The sequence below is a fragment of the Sapajus apella genome, unplaced genomic scaffold (genome assembly GCF_009761245.1).
Source record: "Sapajus apella isolate SASKATOON/1434 unplaced genomic scaffold, GSC_monkey_1.0 scaffold82, whole genome shotgun sequence".
Lineage (NCBI taxonomy): Eukaryota > Metazoa > Chordata > Mammalia > Primates > Cebidae > Sapajus > Sapajus apella.
Window position 1 is genome coordinate 1,717,962 of NW_022437022.1, and position 14,199 is coordinate 1,732,160.

General features: G+C 38.4%; 1 protein-coding gene across 6 annotated transcripts in view; it reads left to right on the top strand.

The window, feature by feature from the left end:
- PDE10A (phosphodiesterase 10A) overlaps window positions 1-14,199 on the top strand; it is a 685,830-nt gene that overhangs the window by 559,200 nt on the left and 112,431 nt on the right. For all 6 annotated transcript variants that reach the window (XM_032253236.1, XM_032253234.1, XM_032253239.1 and 3 more), the window contains 2 exons: window positions 8,973-9,093; window positions 10,375-10,424. In XM_032253236.1, coding sequence (XP_032109127.1) covers window positions 8,973-9,093; window positions 10,375-10,424 — 171 coding nt within the window. The remainder of the gene's footprint in view (window positions 1-8,972; window positions 9,094-10,374; window positions 10,425-14,199) is intronic.

A 14,199-nucleotide genomic window follows, 5' to 3' on the forward strand; every position in this document is an offset into this window, starting at 1 on the left:
CTCTTGGATTTTAAATACCATTCTCTACTAAAAGGAACTGAGATTTCTTTGAATTAGAAATGGCTGATTCAAGGGCCAGCGAAGTATGTGACAAAAAGGTAAGGAAGTGTTGAGGGAATCATTAGGATGTGTCAAAAGGATACAGGAGCTACCTTGAAGAGGTTTCTGCTGGCCAAATATGGGACAATTTGAGCATCAAGTTAAATGACAATAATAGGGGATCATACCCTGTTGTGTAAAATAAGTCTTTGATTCCACGTTCATATGGGAGAAGTCAGGGAGGGAGGTAGGCAGGCAGGCTCACTGTTCTTTGGATTATGGCTTTCTGGCTTCATCACTTTATTGTATTGCTGACAAAAACTTCAAAACTTGATACTTTTGGGGAATACTTGATACTTCAAGAAAACTTGATACTACAAAGACAGTCTGAGGAACTGTTCTACATTGAAAGATACTAAAGAAACATGACGTGACTCCTAAATACCATAGTGATCTGGGATTTGAACTTAGATGGGTGGGTGGATAATGATCCTTTATAGGATTTTTTTGGGACAACAGATGAACTGTGAATGTGGTTTTTTAATTAGCTAATATTGTTATAGAAATATTCAATTTTCTGATCATGGTAACTGTATTTAACCTGTAAAATAAAGTTCTTTTACTTGGGAAACGCACGCTGAAGTGTTTAAGAATAAAGGGGCATACCAACTTGCTCTTAATATTAAAACATTTATTACACGTGTGTGTGTGTGTGTGTGTGTGTGTGTGTGTGTGTGTGTGTGTGTGTACAGAAAGATTGATAGACAAAATTTGCTGATAGAATGCTAAGTCAAATAAGACAAACCAAATTATTGGTAAATCTTGGTGTCCTAGTTTAGCTGCGTTCATAAAATCCCCTAGACCAGATGGCTTAGTAGACATCAAAAATATACAATTCTGGAAGTTGTGAAGTTCAAGATCAAGGTGACGTCAGATTTGGGGTCTGCTGAGGACCCTCTTCCTGATAATAGGCAGCTGTCTTCTTTTGGCGTCCTCACAGGGTGGGAGTGCCCAGTCCTTAATCCCAGTCATGAGGGCTCTGACTCCTGACCTAATCACTCCCCTGAAGCTCCCACCTCCAGATCACATCACACTGGGGTTAAGATTTCAGCAAAGGAATTTCAGGGGGAGACAGAGATACAGTCTGTAGTTCTGGGTAAAAGATGTACAGGTGTTTCTTGTACTATTCTTGCAGTTTTCTGTAAGATCAAAATTATGTCAAAATAAAACATTATAAAAATAGAGAAAAGAAGCAAAAGAATAATATAAAGAATGATAAGAAGATATTATTCCAATATTGAAATTTATATGAGAAACTGAGGAACTCCTTTTTATGCCGTTAAATATTTATCCAATTTAACATTTGTCTCATTATGCCTTCCTGTTCATTGCTGCCCTTCAAGATATGTTGGCACCACCTCACAGAATCACAAACTCTTGGGACTAACAGGGGTCAAAGCTTCCATGTGATTAATGAATCGCCTCTAAATTCTTTTGGCCAAGTGGCTGTCTACTGGATGTTTACATAACTCATTCGTTTTAGCAAGCATGGGAACGTTTGTTCTCCCGATTCATGCAGCTTTTACTTTCTTTCTGAACCAATGATTAACACTGATTCATTTATTGCCATTTTATTTTGTAAAATATGATTTCCCCCCTATACAAGAAAGTGGTTTTCCTCTGGTTCCAAAACTGTGTTCTAGTATGTTCTGAGGCACTACAGCAGATATACAAGGGTAATTCAGGATATATTAAAATTGCATGGGAAACACAGTGACATTCGTTGGACAGAACCTGATGTAGTTGTTTCAAGGTTAGCTTAATACAGTTCAATTTTAATATTAGGTCACTATAGTTCTTTCCTTAAGGTCATATCTTTGTGAAGCTGTGTTTTTAGTGGTTGCTCAAGTAAAACGCAGGTACTGCATGAAGTCAGCATGGAACAGAATATGAGGATGGTGGTGTCCAATTTGATTTGGGAAATTTTGTAGCTGGTAACTTACTCTACTTTGCAATTTTAACTCATCTTGAATTATGAATGCTGCAGTGACACCTAGTATAAACTTCTTGTAGGTTCTCTTAGAAAAAGCAGTGAAAGGAGTTTATGAAATTAAAAATACTGTAAAAATATAAGTTCTTAACATCTTTACTAGTATGCATATTATAATTGTTATTAGTCAACCCATAGAATTCATGTTTATTCAGTCAAATAGAAATTGATTCCTTGGTAAGCTTTCTTTATCATGGGATTTCCATGATAAAGAGAAGAGTGTCTTAGTAGTATGTGATTTGACATTCACATAATTTGTCTTCTCAGCTTTGCCTTTCATAACAGTCTTGATGAACAACAAAATGACCACAAGGCTTCGACCAAATATCAATTTTGCTTATTCTTGTACATCTTCATGTGATTTTATATTTTAGAGTATATTACATTTTGAGTGATTTTTAACTATGTAGCTAGACCTTTAATATTTGAAAGTTAATATGCCAATACAGAATAGTAATTATAGTCAAAACATTTTGCTGTTATAATATTTACTCAGTTATAATGAGCAACAAAAGGAAACAGGATGTGATGTGCTAACATAGTCTATTAGATTAAATATTAGAATTGGAAACTTCTTTAATATAAACGAAAAAATTTTAAAGACCTAGGTCATAGCTTATCTTAAAAAGTTAGTGTTGGAAAAGGAAGGTATTTTATAGACAGTATAATTCAGTCTTCTTATTACACAAATGAGAAAACTAAAGCCCAGCAATGTGAAGTGAAATCTCATGATAAACTGTCCGCATACCAGAATGTCTTCTTGTTCTCACTTGTTTGTAACAACCCATTTCCTGTCCAAAAGAGATGAAGGACAGCTGGTTACTGATCTCAGTACTGCACACAGGTCATTATTAAAGAGCCTGTTCTCAGAATTATTATGTGGTAAGAGGAAGGAGTCAGTCGTGTATCATTTGTGTAGGGACTAAATGACGGAAAACTCAAACCGGCTAATGCTCCTTTCTTCCACGTGAAGAGTGAAGAATTCACAGAATGTGTTGGTTTGTTTAAAGAAATACCTAGTGACTTTTACACATGAAGGCTTTTGCATAGCTGGATCTAGGGGTTCAAACTCTGTTGTTATGACTTAGGTCTCTTACTATATTTTGGCTCAGCTTTCTTTTGGGCTGGCTTCATTCTCAAAGAAGCTCCTTTTAAGGACTGTTCTGTAAAGAATACACAGAACTAGTGGTTGGAATAAATGGTGAGGAAGAGAGGGTATGATAGAGTAGAGTATTTCATCTGGAGTTTTTCAGAACTTGAAATAGCTCAAATAGGATCTGGTTCCAGATAATAAAGAAAATAACATAAGTTTTGGTGCCTCAAACAATGCTGTCATATTTTAGAGTCATTAGAATTTTAACTGTTCATGATTTTTATGTAAATTCTGTAATCATGTAAATATCAACAGGTACCTATGTAAGAACAGGACTTAGACAAAAATCTGGGGCTAGAAAATAACTGAGAAGTTTTGGCTGTTAAGATTACATTTGAGCAATAAAAATTCAAAAAACTGAGTTGCAGACCAGTGACTTACCATGGTCAAGTGTGCAACAAAGCAAGTAGGATTCAGAAGGCTAAAGGGAGGCGGGATCAGCCCTTAGGAATGTTAGGTACCACCCAGGAAGGCAGCAGGTGTGAGAAGAGAATGCACACACCTAAGAGAACCTCTTCTACAACCGAGACTCTTGGTGCTTGGGAAGAGAGCAGGGAGTGGCTACCATAGGTAAAAGCCTAGTAGCAGCGGTTAGTAGTTTTTGAAGTTTGAAATGCACCCTAAGAATTGCTTGACAGGTTTCTATTTTTCTGCTTTGGGTCATAGTAATTAATTGATTTATCCTGTTCACTTTACTTGGGAAGCTCTTCCCTCAGATTTCTCCAAGTCTCACTTCTTCAGCCCGTTCCTACTTGGGGATCCTTCAGTTGCGAGTTCTGTCTGCTGCTGGTTCCAGACGTGCATTCCCAAACTGCACTCACCAGAGGGTGTGTTTGAGAACCCATCGTGGCTCATTTTTGAGACAAACTTTGAGCTAAAACCTTATTGATCATCTGATCTCCAAGATCCCCTTTGATTGATACACATCAGTGGAGTTTGGGTCTCTTAATAAATAGTGCTGCATTCCAGCCTGGGCAACAGAGCTGGACCCTGTCTCAATAATAATAATAATAATAATAATAATAAATATCAGAGTAGAGCTGATTTCCAGTGGTCCTCCAAGTCTAGAAATTCTGCCTCCCCGTAATATCCAGTTACCCAGGCAAATGGCTGCAGACTTCTTTCGGAAAGGTAGGCAGAAGAGCTACGCTATAAATTGTTGGCAGCGTAGTAAGATTCTTCTTCAAGGGGACCTTGCTTCCTCTTTCCTTGTTTAATGAGTTCTGGGCCTGTGAATTGGCTCATGTCTGGGAATTCAATGACGTATTCTGACTTTCTCTTATGGTCATCAAGTCAGATTTTTGTTCATTTAAGCCACAACTTTCTGTTTAGACAAATGAAAAAAATACTTCAGTAGGCTGCCCTGTTCAGTTCTAGGGACACTGTTGTCTTTGTTTTGTGTTGCTATACCAGAATACCACAGACTAGGAAATTTATAAATAAAATAAATTTATTTCTTACAGTTCTGGAGACAGAGAAGTCCAAGGTCAAGGTGTCTGCATCTGGCAAGGACCTTCCTGCTGCATCATCCCATGGCAGAAGGTGGAAGGGCAAGAGATCACGCTTTAGAGAGAGAGGAAGGTGGCCAAACTCATCCTTTTATTCAGAAACCCACTGCTGAGATAACTAATCCACTCTCCCAGTAACGATATTAATCTGTTTTTGAAGACAAGGCCATCATGACCTGATCACCTCTTAAGGTCCCACCTCTCAGTACTGTTGTATTGGGGATTAAGTTTTTAACACAAACTTTGGAAGATACATTTAAACTATAGCATTTCACCCGTGGCCATCAAAATTCATGTCCTTTCAACATGCAGTATCCATTAATTACATCACGGTGGCCTCAGAGTTCTTAACTTATACAGCATCAGTCCAGAGTCTCATCTAAATCAGGTATGAGTGAGACTCATGAACAGTTCATCCTAAAACAAACTCCCTCCAGCTTTGAGCCTGTGAAATCAAAACAAGTTACCTACTTCCAAAATTCAATGGTAGAACAGACATATGATTGATATTCCCATTCCAAAAAGTGGAAATAGACAAGAAAAGGGGTAACTGGTCCCAAGTGAGTCCAAAACTCATCAGAGAAAACAACATTAGGTTTTAAAGCTGGAGAATAATCTTCTTTGACTCCATTTCTCCCATTCTGGGCACACTGGAGTGGACGTTAGGCTCCCCAAGGCCTTGGGTATCCTTGCCTCTATGACTTTGTTGGAGCGAGCCCACACTTCGGCTCTCACAGGCTGGCATCTCATGCCTGAGCTTCTCCAGAGTTGTGGAGTTGCACTGGTAACTCTCCATTGTGGAGTCTCTGAGATGGCCTTGTTCCCATGACTCCATTAGGTATTGGCCTAGTAGGGGCCCTCTGTGGTGGCTCCTGCTACAACAAGTTTGTCCCTGGGCCCCAGGCTATATACTACATCCTTTGAAATCTAGGTGGAGGCTGCTGTGGCCCCATAGCTCATGCAGTCTGCAAGTTTGCATTTAGTACCATGTGAATACCACCATGACTTACTGTTTGTGCCCTCTGGAGGTGTGGCTGGGGCTCACATTGTACAGAAATGCAGGGAGTAGAATCCTAAGTTTCCCAGGCAGGAAAAGCTGAGACACCTTTCTGGAAACCTTGCCCTCAGGGCCCTGCTCTAGGCCTGTGATGGGAGGGATGGCCTCCAGGATCTCTGAAGGAATTTAGGGTCTTTATCCCATTGTCTTGATGAATAGCACCCTGCTAGTTTCCATCTCTACTTAGCTTTTTAGAAAATGGTCAGTTGACCACAAACCCTTGGTTTGTTCTGCTAAACATGCCTTTTCACACTTAATATTGCCAGGCTGCAAATTTTCCAAATTTTTCCATTCTGCTTCCCTTTTAATTATAAATTCCAAATTCAGTTTCTCTCTGCTCACATCTTACTATGTGCAGTTAAGAGTAGCCATGCAGATCTTTCGTTATTTTACTTAGAAATTTCTGCCACCAGATACTTGAGTTCATTGCTCTTAAGTTGTGCTTTCTGTAAGCCCTGGGGCATGGCTACAAATCAGCCAAGTTCTTTGTGACTTCATAAGTATGGCTTTTGCTCCATTTGCCAGTGCCTTGTTCATTTCCATCCCATACCTCATCAGAATGGCCTTCCTTGTGTGCTTCTACCAGCATTCTGATAGTGAACACTTAAGTAATTCCTAAGAAGGTTAAAGCCCTCCCTGCAGCTGTTGTCTTTTTCTAAGCCCTGACCAGAATTTCCCTTAATGCTTCCTTTATAGCAGACCAGGCTTTTTACAGCCATTTTCTCCAAGTTCTTCTAGTCCCTACTCATTTCCCAGCCCCAAAGCTGCTTCCACATTTTTAGATATTTGATATATCCACAGCCCTAATTCTTTGTTCAAGCTTTCTGTTTTAGTCCATTTTGTGTTGCTGTAAACAGAATATCTGAAACTAGGTAATTATAAAGAAAATAAATTAATTTCCTTCAGTTTTGGAGGCTAGGAAGTCCTGGGTTGAGGGGCCTTCATTTGGTGAGGGCCTTCTTGCTGTGTCATCCCATGGCAGAAAGCAGAGGAGCAAGAGAAAATGTACAAAAGAGAGAAAGGAAGGGGACCAAAGTCATCTTTTATCAGGACCCCGCTCCTGTGATAACTAATTCACTCCCCCAATGACAGCGTTATTCCACTCAGGAGGGCTCTGCCTTTCAAAGGTCCCACCACTCAACACTGTTGCATTGAGGATTCAGTTTCCAGAACATGGGTTTTGGAGGAAACATTCAAACCGTAGCCACTGTGATCAAGTAGCCATGGTGAATATTTCTGTGCTCAAACTCCTCTGCAGCATTAGTTCTGTTGGTTGTGATGGCAATACCCACCTTGTCTCTGGATGCTAAGTGCTCCCCTTGTCCTCTGCCACACTAATATCCCATCTTCTGGGTGAATTCAAGGAACCCACCCAGATGGCAGCAGTTCCCACATTAGCTCCTGGCCCACACGAGAGCCAGGTATATATTCGCAGATGCCAGGGATCCCCCTTTAAATGTATTTCTCATGGCCTTGGTGAAGGGGGGCATCCCTAGGACATAGCCAGGGGATTGGCAAACAGGTCTCCCATCATCAGGCAGATCCAACATTCCACTCTTGCTAAGCCTTTGAGGGAAGTTCTGACGTTTCAACTTCATTGAGCTTCACCCACTTTTGGAACAGGTGTCACCCAACCCAGCACTAACACACTGAGCCCAAGTTGGTGCTCTCATGTAAAAACCTGCCCTATTTACATACTGATTCTCTTCCAACTAGAATGTGAGCTAATTGAAGACAATAGATGTAACGGTTCTTTCCACTGTTGACTAGAAGAGAGCCTACTAGAGTGCATTGTCAGGATGGTCAGTGGTATTTGTTGAATCAGGGACTGGTTGGTTCCTTATGTGTTCATTCAACAGATATTTATTGAGTATAGTGCTCAGGAATAACAGCAAGCAATAGATCTTTAGAAGTGGAAGTTATCTGAATGATTATGAAGCAGAAAGATGGCCAGGGTTGTGACAGCAAAGGTAGAGGGAGTTGGGGGTGTGAGATGAAGTTTGGAGGTAGACAGTAACCATGCTTTGCAGCATGTAGTGGGTTACTGTGTGAGGAGTTTTTGTCTGGTATTCCAAGTGCAATAGGAAGCCCCAGGAGTGTTTTAGGCCAGGGAGTGACAGAATTTTCTATTTCAAGTTTACAGTGCCTGTTTGGAGAATAGGTTTAGTAAGACAAATTTGGGAGCAGAGAGATTAGTTGGAGGACTGTTTTTTATTCCTTTAGTGAAGACACAGTGTAGCTTGAACTAGGGCAGGGTGGGGATTGACATCTCCCTGTCCACCTACTGTTGTCACTAGTGCCGTGATGAAGCCTTGTGCTGTGGGCATGCTGTGGGGCAGCTTCTGTGGGACAGTGACTGCAGTGCAAGCATCTCCCTCTTGCTATGGTGGCAGGGTTGAAAGCAGACCAAGGTGGAGCCAGATAGATGGAAAGGAGTGGAAGGTTAGAGTGGCAGATAGGGTGCTTGTTTCACACAGGGCAGCAATTGCAGCGGACTTCTCTAGCATCTTACAGAGTACACTCAGCAAGCGCTCGAATGATACTATTTTTACCAATCAAGTTGCCTAATATATATAAAACTTAAGAAACAAAGCTAAAATGTGTACCACTTATTATTTTAGTATTAATATGCTGCATAGATGCAGTCTATGTGTAATTCTAAATAAGAATTTGGCTGGGCACAGTGGCTTATGCCTATGAATCCCAGCACTTTGAGCAGCTCTCGAGGCAGAGGGATCACTTGAGCTCAGGAGTTCAAGACCAGCCTGGGCAACATGGTGAAAGTCCATCACTACAAAAAAATACAAAAATTAGCCAGGCATGGTGTTGGTGGTATGTACCTATAATCCCAGCTACTCGGGAGGCTAAGGTGGGAGTATGGCTTGAGCCCAGAAGGTGGAGGTTGCAGTCAGCTGAGATAGTGCCACTGCACTCCAGCTTGGGTGACAGAGACAAACCCTGTCTTAAAATAAATAAATAGTCATAGTAATTTTAATTTTCAATCTACTTGTTTTATAAGATAGATTATAATGTTTAAATCATGCTCTATAAAAGTATAATGAACAGTTTAGTATATGAAGTTACATATATTAATAGTATGTTTTACAGACTAAGGAATTTTTATTATATTTTATTTAAACTATGTTTTTTATTTTTAATCCAAAGTACCAAGATACGAATATGCAGGGAGTTGTATATGAACTAAACAGCTACATAGAACAACGGTTGGACACAGGAGGAGACAACCAGCTACTCCTCTATGAACTGAGCAGCATCATAAAAATAGGTAAGAAACATTTTGTGTTCCTCTTAGAAAAATTGGGCCAAGATTCTTTTACAAAAAGCAGCAAAGAATAATTTGCTATACTAAGAGGCAGATAAAAGTCATTTATATTTACTTCTATTTCTGGAGTAAATCTGAAGTGAAAATATTTTATTATGAAATTACCAGAGTTAGTCAAACCTAAAAATTTCTAAATTATCTAATCCCAAATATCTGCATGATATATACATGTAATATACTATTCTTTCAAATTAATACCTAGTTTCCTTTGGAAAGTATAGTTTTATTGAATTAAATCACATCTTTATAAGAGATATTAATTTTAAAGAGAGAATAAGCATTTTAAATGTATTTGGGTAAATGACAATTTTATTACATAGACCATGTAAGAAGTGTTCTATGTTCTGAATAGAATGGGGAAAGTTATGTCAAAAAAGTACTATTTTAGAAGGGTGAACTTATTTTTAGGACATGATTTTTCAGAAGGATACCCACTCTGACAATTGTATCTTTTTTAAATTTGAAAATCAAAATATTGATGTTACCAACTGTAATGATTACATTTATTATTTTATTTAACTATATGCTATGCACTTGTGTATGCATATTATATGCATTAACTGACTTATTTGTATTATGGCCTCATGAGGTTGTTTTTATTATTACTACCACTTTACTGATGAGAATGCTATAGAACAGAGGGGTTAAACATCTTACCCAAAGTCACACAAGTAAAAAGCAGTTAAGTAGGGGTCTAAATTCAGGCAGTTCTTCTAAGACTTATGCTATTAACTGCTTTAGTTGCCTTCAGATGACCCTGAAGCAATTTTTGGTAAGTTAAAATATGTTTGCTTCAGTGACAATTACAGATGAATACATCAGCTTTTTTGCTTGATGCTTATTTTGGTTATTTAATATTATAAATATCACTTGTGGTATTTTAAAGACTTTAAAACTTAAATACAATTCTCCAATTTTAAAAATACTCATCAATAATTCTGAATACTTAAAGTCCAATGAATATGTTACTACATAGTACATTGACTGCTATATGCATTTGAGGATGTCATATCTTAAATTTTATACTCACTGGTGAAAAATATAGAAGATATTTTAATGATGCTATTGAGTAAAGCTGTAAATGATTTTGTTCCGTTTACTGCATGACCATTGATTCTGTTAACAAATCAGCTTGAAAGACATCTGCCTGTCACTGCAGAGAATGCATCCATGTCAGATTCTCCCACTGAGCTCAGTTTCTTCCTTTTCTTATTACTTTGGCAGCCACAAAAGCTGATGGATTTGCACTGTATTTCCTCGGAGAGTGCAATAATGTAAGTATCTAAAGTTAGATTTTGGTGATCTAGATAAGAAAATATCATAAGGTCTTTTTTTAAAAGAAAGTCACAAACAACAGACATTTCATGATTAATTACTTTTAATTTAAATTGATTTTGTATTTTGTTTCTATATTTGATTATTACCAGTTGAGAATTTTACTGACATGGCAACATTTAGGCATAGACTCGTGTGTGTGTGTGTGTGTGTGTGCGTGTGTGTGTGCGTGTGCGCGTGTGTGTGTGTGCGTGCGTGCGTGTGTGTGTGTGCGTGCGTGTGCGCGTGCGCGTGCATGTGCGTGTGCGTGTGTGTGCGTGTGTGTGTGTGTTTCTTTAGCTTTGGTTTGTGGCACCCTACATTATAAATGACGTTTCTAGATTAGTGTTTTGTATAAAAGTGATTCGGCACCGTGAGCTGGGATGCTGTAGAGGAGTGTCCGTGCCCTCCCTACACATGATCTACAGTAGAATAAAACGAGAACAAGAAGTTTAACATTTTTCTGGGTGAGTTTTAAAGTTTTTGCAGATGACTAAAAGTTCTAGGGCATAGTCCCAGGGCTCTGGGTCTACATCCCTAAGCTGCCTTAGTGTTGCAGGCTCAGGCCAGTCAAGGCATGAGGATTCTCAGCTGTGGCTGTTCCAGTCTTCTGCCAGCAGGCCGGATTCTGTGTTTCTGGTCTAACTTACCTGGAGCACAGTCCACCATAAAAGGCAACATGTACAGGCCCTTTCCAAAGTATTTCAGGATGTTCAATTACTGACATTTGATTTTTGATATGGTATTAATTCTCAGCAAATTAACACAAGAACAGAAAACCAAACACGACATGTTCTCACTCGTAAGTGGGTGCTGAACAATGAGAATACATGGACACAGGGATGGGAACATCACACACTGAGGCCTGTCTGGGGTGGGGGCTAGGGGAGGGATAGCGTTAGGAGAAATGCCTAATGTAGATGATGGATTGACAGGTGCAGCAAACTACCATGGCACATGTATACCTATGTAACCTGCATGTTCTGCACATGTACCCTAGAACTTAAAGTATAATAAAAATAAAACATACCATATGCATATTTTAGCATAATCTGAGCCAATAATACTTAAATAATTTTAATGTAGAAATTTCTTCATGATTTATTTGGAAGATTTTTACTTTACATTTCTTATGTGTTAGACATTAGTATTTGAGATTTGGAGTCTATTTTTGCAATATGCTACCTGTATTCTTGAGTAATCAAGATATATGTCACTTGCATTATATACAATGTTACTAGGAATAGAGACAAAAGCATTCTGAGATTTTTGATAAGACTCTTAAAACAGTTTTGCAAAGTGTGTAGATAGTTACACACAAATGTTTATTGGCTGATTTCATTAACTTATAGCTTATTAATTTCCATGGCCATTGTTTTCCCTTGTATTGTAATAACTTACGCTTGTTACTTCCCAAAATTAAAGACTGATTTAGGGCAAGGAACTTTTTGCATTTATTCTTGTATTTCCCAAGCCCCACTCCTAATGCCTTTCATATAAGCAGTCAGATAAGAATATTTGTTAATTTGTATTACTCAGATATTACTACTATTGTATTTCAGACACTGGTATTATTCTAAAATGGCTAAGCTACTAAAATAACAAATGTATATTTTTTCTGTGCATTAAAAATTATTTTTAAAATGTTGAAGTTTTTATTAAAAGTTAATAATTTCTTTTAGAAAAAAATTATACAATTTGCCATTATTTTTAATTGGCTGATAGGTGGGGAATGCACTGTATCGTGGTCCACGTTGCATTACTCCTCCTGAGTTGCCACCAGCAGCCCCTAGTGTGGCCACACAGCTGTGCTCACATCCAGCCCCTTACCCTTGGGTTTCTAGCTCATATCAAGGGTGGACATGTTGCCCATGAGGGCCGCAGCAGATTATTTGCTAAAACCTGTATCATGGACTTAGCAGTTATAGCCATTCACCTAAGCAAAAGTGGTAACAATCCTGAAGTTGAGGCTGCCTCTACAGGATGGTCTTCCTGCCCCGTGGATAGAGAATAGAGAGAGCTGCTGGGCAGAAACCAAGAGGTGCAGGCACCAGGCACCCTGTGGGCTACAGTGTGTGGGAGCCCAAATGCTGACTTCACAGGGCTTGGATTTAGGTTCCAAAATCCACATTTTTAATCACTTGGCTTTTAAACTAATTTTTTTTTGCTTTATTTGCAGACTTTATACATTGACCTCAATGAAGTGGTTTCCTCTTATGATTCAGCAAAAAACTTCTCTGTCTACAATATCTAAATTGTAATTATATGTATATCAATTTGAATTATTTCATCTTTACTTACCTTTTACTTTAGTAGCTTAAAGGACTTGGCACAATATCCTGTCAGTTTTAGTCTGGCTTCTTATGCTAAACTCCTAAGGTCAGTCAATTTGCTCTGCATGCTTCTCTCTAGGGGCACTGATAGTCTGTTCTTTCTTTCCTGCATCTCAGGGACTGAGTCTGTCTTCTTCAGTGTAATATCCCTATGAACAGCAGAGTACATAGCAAAATTATAGCTGTCTCTGAGCTTCCCAAGTCAGATCCCACTGTATTTTGCTTTCTCAATGTTATATACTTCTCCTTCATGGAACGTAACGGAGTCTGTGATTACTGTATATGTTTGTCTTTGATTTGAGTGACTATTTGTTTACCTGGCTTTTTTGCTAGAATATAAGCTTCATGAAGGTAGATACTTTATCTGCCTGGGAGGATAATTCTTGGGGATAATTACTGTGTTTCGCTCACTCTATTTTTCCGTTTATGCATTCCACCTTCATAGCTAAGCCCTTATTATTTTCTTAACCCAGGGATTTCTGTGGGTCGAAGGAGACATTGCCTGAGAAGTCTTAAATTCACTCAAGTGTTTCTTTAGATGTATTTACATTATTACTACTTTCTTTGTTCTTCATTTCCTCTTGTATCTCAAGTCATCCATTTGGGATCATTTTTCTTCCATCTGAAATATAACCTCTAGAATTTCCCTTAGTAAGAGTTTGCAGTTGGAAAGCTCTCTCAGTTTCTGTTTGTTTGAGTTTGTCTTTATTTCACCCACTTTCTTGGAATGTATCTTTAGTAGTTAAAGAATTTAGGTTGATAGCTTTCTGAATATTGACTAAAATAAAGATATTGTTTTTTAGTTTATTTTGGTTTTTATTTTAGTTTTTTATTTCCTGTACATAGTTTCAAGCTTGTCTTTTATTTTTTGAAATACATTAACTATTCTTCTTCTATGTTCTTCGAATTTACAGTTTCTTGGGTTTTGTTTCCTTTAACTCTGACAGATGGTGACTACTTTGCTTATGTGTTTTATGGTTTTCTTTTTATTTTTCCTTTCTCTTTCTCTCTTTTCTCTCTCTCTCACTGTGAATTTATTCTTCCTTATGCCCCTTAAATGGATACTCTCAAGGCTTGTTTGAAGTGCCTTTCCAGTTCCTTTTTGGAAGATAGATTTGCATTTGTTTCTGCTAGTCTCTTGAGGTGCTGATTATCTGGTTGAGTTTTTTTTTTCCTCAGGCTACAAAATAGTATGTATTCAAAAGTCAAATCCACATGATGCACAATTATGACTTCTTAGAGGAGATTTTTATTTTCCCTCCAATACTAATTTCAAAATAATTTGGTTTCCTTGCAGCTTCTTTGCTGGGTTAATGGTACTTGTCCTTCGACCTAGGATGAATGTTTGGCCTGCTGCCTGTCCTGGCCCTCTAAAGTGGTCTCTATTTAGACTTCCCCCACA